General features: G+C 34.3%; 1 protein-coding gene across 2 annotated transcripts; it reads left to right on the top strand.

Moving 5' to 3' along the window:
- Positions 1-513: 513 nt before the first annotated feature.
- Positions 514-4,864, top strand: LOC105763594 (ubiquitin carboxyl-terminal hydrolase 3). Of its 2 annotated transcripts, XM_012581853.2 has the most exons (7): positions 869-900; positions 1,524-1,640; positions 2,299-2,390; positions 2,497-2,595; positions 2,793-2,981; positions 3,501-3,682; positions 4,120-4,864. In XM_012581853.2, exons 3-7 carry the CDS (start codon positions 2,349-2,351, stop codon positions 4,520-4,522), a joined length of 915 nt encoding a protein of 304 aa, XP_012437307.1. In that variant the 5' UTR covers positions 869-900; positions 1,524-1,640; positions 2,299-2,348; the 3' UTR covers positions 4,523-4,864. The 2 variants fall into 2 exon arrangements, with proteins under 2 accessions (XP_012437304.1, XP_012437307.1); XM_012581850.2 differs by lacking the exon at positions 2,299-2,390 and having other exon boundaries at positions 514-900.
- Positions 4,865-5,197: the final 333 nt, after the last annotated feature.

The raw sequence follows: 5,197 nt of genomic DNA, 5'->3' as shown, positions 1-5,197 counted from the left end.
GATCCCGAAGAAGATCTTGAGGAAGATCCAGAGGAAGTTTCAAAAGGCGAACTAGATAAAGCTGTTAAGGGTCGGAGCCTGATTCCGACTCATTTTGAAAAATTTTTAATTTTTAAGTTGGACCTTGAATTTTGATTTTATTTGGTATGATTTTTGTTTTTATTTAGTTAAGACGTTAGTATTTTATATATATATATATATATATTAGTTTTTCTTTGTAGTAACTCTATATTTTTTTATGGCATTACAATTTCGAGTCAAAATTGAAAGGAGTATCTTTCCTTTATTTTAAGGATAATATGACAAATAAAGTGTGGATTGACTTTGGTAAAATTTTTAAAATTTTCTGTTATTTTACTTTGTTTTTCCAATACGAAGCAAATCATACTGGTTAGACGGATAAACACGTTAGAAATTCTTATTGATGACGTTAGACATCGTAGGTGGATAATTTATTAATTAAATTAAATTAAATTTACAAATCGTTATATTTTATAGAAGCACTTCTTCATTCCTTCTTTATTTCGATTCCTTTGTCTCTCCCAAAAGCCGTCTCAAAGAAAACGAAACAAAGACAAAAGGTCCTCATTTCTTATCAATGCCCCAAACTGAATATAAAAACAAATTGCTTTTTTTTTTCTCTCCCTTCCTCTAAACGAACCATTACACAAATCCAAATCAAAACTCAAGAAGAGCCCATCGTGAATGGAGAGATAGAATTGCTGAGTTGAATTGGTCGGGAGAAGATCTGAGTTGGACTTTTAGATAAAGTTAGTTTTATAAATGGGTGCCGCGGGTTCTAAACTTGAGAAAGCATTGGGCGATCAGTTCCCTGAGGGCGAACGATATTTTGGCCTTGAAAACTTTGGCAACACTTGCTATTGTAACAGCGTTTTGCAGGTTTCTTTTAAATTCTCTTCTTTCAATAACGGTTTAATTTGAATCTAATTCCATTTGTCTTCTTTTTTCCCCTTTTCTTCAAATTTTTTTTTAAAATTTATGTTGAATTTCATAGTTTATGTTAATTTTAATGTTGTGGATTTGATTGATTTTGAATTTTTAGCGTTGTAGGGTTTTTTTTTTAAAATATATATAATGTTTATGGTAATCTATTGTGGTATTTTGTTTGCAAATAATGTTTGTACTTTTTGGTTGCTCTAGCATTTGTCTGGCAATCGCTTCTTGATGGCTTAGATAATGTGTTCATTTGACCTACTTGTAGCAGTAGAAGACAAGTATGGCATTGAGTGGTTGAGTTGGATTACATAACACCTGAATTGCTTTAACAGTCATTTCTGAGTGAATTACTGTATGGGACTCTGTGATCATTGATGTAACTCTATTTTATTCTTGCTTTCTAACTAATTTCACATCATTAGCACATGTATGGGTCATCTGGGAAGGATTGGAAGTCAGGTTGAGTTGGTTTATTATTATTATTTAAAATTGTTGGCTAACATACTTTCTTAGCTTCAACAATCCTGATAGTCTCATGTCATTTCTCTTTTCTGTTTTTCTTTCAGGCACTTTATTTTTGTGTACCATTTCGTGAACAGCTGCTAGAATATTATTCAAGTCATGAAATTGGTGCTGATGCTGAAGATAACCTGCTGACATGCTTGGCAGATCTGTTTACACAGGTAGTGACTCCGTTAGAATTGTAGTGTTGCACTCCTCTATCTTTGATGAGCAATCACTATTTCTTTAGAGCAGATTACCTTTTCTACCTAGCGGTAGTTTGTATTCTAGTAAGCCTGCGGTGTCACCATTATTTCCTTTCTCCTTTTACCATAACAATGTGCTTAAGTTGCAATGCCTTGTTTTAGTCTAGCCTTAATTTCCAAGAATTATTCTCCCAATTGATTCATATAACAATCGTTTCTTTTATTATTAGACATCCTAGGAGCCCATGGGCAATTAGTTAGAAGTATGAAGCCGAAGATATCATCTTTATGATTTGATGAGAAATGGCCCCTATGTAAACTTTTAACAAGATGTGATCAGAATGTAAGATTATTGTTGTTGGAAAATGGCTTATTACTATAAGTCCTCATCATGTTTGCACGAGGACCTGACTTCCTACAAGGAGTGATGTGCATGCATTTTTAAAAAAATATATGTTTTAACATTAGATAAATCATTTTATTTACTGCAAGTCCTATCCTTTCTCATAATTGCTTCTATTGTTTTTTCTGCTTCTTTCCTTAACTCTTTCTAAATGGTTTTGTTTGATACTTCATATCGCAAAGTATTATCCTTTAGGAAATTGCTTAGATGTATACAAACTGTTTTCTTCAGGTTTTCTCTTTGGCCTTTAACAGTCGTAAGTTTTAGCTGTAGTGGGGAACATGGTTGTCTTCAGTTTTTGGCAAAGGTTATTAATTGCTTTGGTATATTTTCCCTCCACCTCTCCCTCTCCTGTAGTTAGTCATGCGACATATGTGGCTTATGGTTGATTCCTAACGGGACAAACTTCCGGTTTCTCTTTGTGTTTAGATAAATTTACAGAAGAAGAAAACAGGTGTCATTGCTCCAAAGCGTTTTGTACAGAGATTGAAGAAACAAAATGAGCTTTTCCGCAGCTACATGCACCAGGTAGTAGAGTGCTTTATATTTATTTGGCTCAAGTTCTTTCTCTAAATTGAGGATCTCTTTTGTTTGATTCAAGGTTTTCAGTTGGTATAATGTTGTAGCTTTTTCCTGGCATGTAAGAAAGAAGTTGACTTTCTTTATCACTGTAAAGAGTAATGCCGAAAAGTAACTATTTTTCCCTTTTTTTCTTGATTCGATAGGATGCTCATGAGTTCTTGAATTTCTTGCTAAATGAACTTGTTGACATACTGGAGAAAGAAGATCAAGCTGCGAAAAAAGAGGGAGGAACTTCGTCACCATCTGAAAAGACTGTAAACGGTCCTAAGAATCCTCAGGCTAATGGTGTTCAAAAAGAGCCCCTGGTTACCTGGGTACACAAGAACTTTCAGGTCAGTTTGCTAGTTATATTCCTACATTCTGATAAATTGTTCAAGTTACACACTGTATTTACTTTGCTTTGCATGAAATATTGAACTTTCTTTGCTTAGGTTATATCTAAAACTAATAGATAAAATACCACAAAACTTGATACCTTAGTGGAATGACCAAAATTGTAGGAATTTATTAGGTCTTGAAAGCATCTGCGTAGAAAACTAATCTAATCAGTGCACTAATAACTAAGCCCAGCATCACATTACAGCTAAGCCCTTCATCAATTAATTTGGCACTTGCATTACAGCTTTTCTCTTACTTTTATAATCTCATTTGTAATCAATAAATAATAAACTAAAAACCGTGACTGCCTCTATCATCCTCCTCTTAGTGGTTTATTTGTTGATGGTGTCTATAAAGGACTACCTAGTAACACCATTCCCCTCCTCTGTGTCTGTGGGTGGGTGGGTTTCTCTGTGTTTGCATTCAGGTATTTTAGAAAGTATCTCATTATCTGATTGGACAATTTGAGACAGGGAATACTTACCAATGAGACGAGATGCTTGCGATGTGAGACAGTGACAGCAAGAGATGAAGCTTTCTTTGACTTGAGCCTTGACATTGAGCAGAACAGCTCAATAACTAGCTGTTTGAAAAATTTCAGTTCTACCGAGACATTGAACGCTGAGGACAAATTTTTCTGTGACAAGTGCTGCAGGTAATTTCCATTTATACATGTTTTATTGCATCACTTGGATGTATTCTATTTCGTAATGCCTGTTTTCTTCTCACAGTTTCAGGATTCAACTTGTACAAGTAGTTTACAATGGAAACTAATATTTCACTTGATTTCTGTCAATAATCCTGTGTGAGATTTGCAGACTGGCCAGAATGTGTCAAATTTTGTTATTTAAAGATGCCAATTCTGGTTATGGACTTAATGAGATATGTGGAAGGCAAAACATGCATACCTCATGATTATACATTTTCTTGATGGTTTGAACATCAAACATGCACGGTTCAATTAACTGTTTCATTTTTGCAATAGTAGTTAATAGATAGAAAACTTTAATATTTCAATGGTTCCAAAGATGCATATCATAATGATAAATATGCAGAAAGCAATAACCATGGATGATGTTGATTTACTTGCAGTTTGCAAGAAGCCCAGAAGAGAATGAAGATAAAGAAGCCTCCTCACATCCTGGTTATCCATTTGAAACGGTTCAAGTACATTGAGCAGCTTGGCCGGTATAAGAAGCTCTCCTACCGTGTTGTGTTCCCACTCGAGCTGAAACTGAGCAATACTGTGGAAGATGCAGATTCTGAGTATTCTCTATTTGCTGTAGTTGTTCACGTTGGAAGTGGACCTAACCATGGGCACTATGTTAGCCTGGTGAAAAGCCATAACCACTGGTTATTTTTTGATGACGAAAATGTGGAGATGATTGATGAGTCTGCAGTTCAGACATTTTTCGGGTCTGCCCAGGAGTACTCAAGTAATACAGATCATGGGTATATCTTATTTTATGAAAGCCTTTGTGCAAACAAGAGCTGAGAAAAGAGGGCTTCGATTTTACCATGAGTACAGGTATCCATTTTCCCAAATCTCAATTTTCTTGAACCACCTATGCTTTTTCTTTTTTTCTTTTGCCGATTTTCTCGACATCCAATACTGTGGGAAGAGCCGGCTTTATATCCGTGAGATGTGGATCATAAAAAAATGTATACTTAGGTTTTTGCAATGTACAGTGGATGGTGGAAGCACACTGTCTGTCCTTCTGTTTCCTTTTTTTTTTTGTTTCCACAATAAGAGATAAAAGAGAGCAATGTGTAATGTTGTGAGAAGATCAGAGTTTTTGTATTATTCATGGTTGAATGTTCCAACATTAGCCATGCATATGGATTTTGCTTCTAACTTTAATAGTTAAATGATCTTTTTTTTACCAAAATTAAAAAATGGAATCAAATTTTAAATCGGCAAGACTTTCAAATCCCAATTTAACTAATCCCCATTATTTTGAGGATCAATATTTTGTATTTATCATCTTACTACAATTGTTACCAAAATTGCAAATCGCAACAACAAATAAAAAACTTATAAAGTTATATACGCCAAACTTTTGTAAATGAATTTTTAAAAGCCTATTAATAGTATATTGTCTACAAATATTATCCTGTATACAACACTATAACCATTGATTTGTTGCATCCTTGATGTAATCTTGTGTTC

Source organism: Gossypium raimondii, chromosome 12 (genome assembly GCF_025698545.1).
Source record: "Gossypium raimondii isolate GPD5lz chromosome 12, ASM2569854v1, whole genome shotgun sequence".
In the NCBI taxonomy this organism is placed as follows: Eukaryota; Viridiplantae; Streptophyta; class Magnoliopsida; order Malvales; family Malvaceae; genus Gossypium; species Gossypium raimondii.
The sequence above is the reverse complement of the archived record's forward strand: the minus strand, read 5'-3'. Positions and strand labels throughout refer to the sequence as shown.

Bases quoted from the DNA above. Each gene is read 5' to 3' on its own strand.
- LOC105763594 (XM_012581850.2), top strand. From the start codon at position 784: ATGGGTGCCGCGGGTTCTAAACTTGAGAAAGCATTGGGCGATCAGTTC. The intron at 2,982-3,500 runs GTCAGTTTGCTA...AATTTGAGACAG, and splicing joins GGGTACACAAGAACTTTCAG to GGAATACTTACCAATGAGAC. The intron at 3,683-4,119 runs GTAATTTCCATT...ATTTACTTGCAG, and splicing joins TTCTGTGACAAGTGCTGCAG to TTTGCAAGAAGCCCAGAAGA.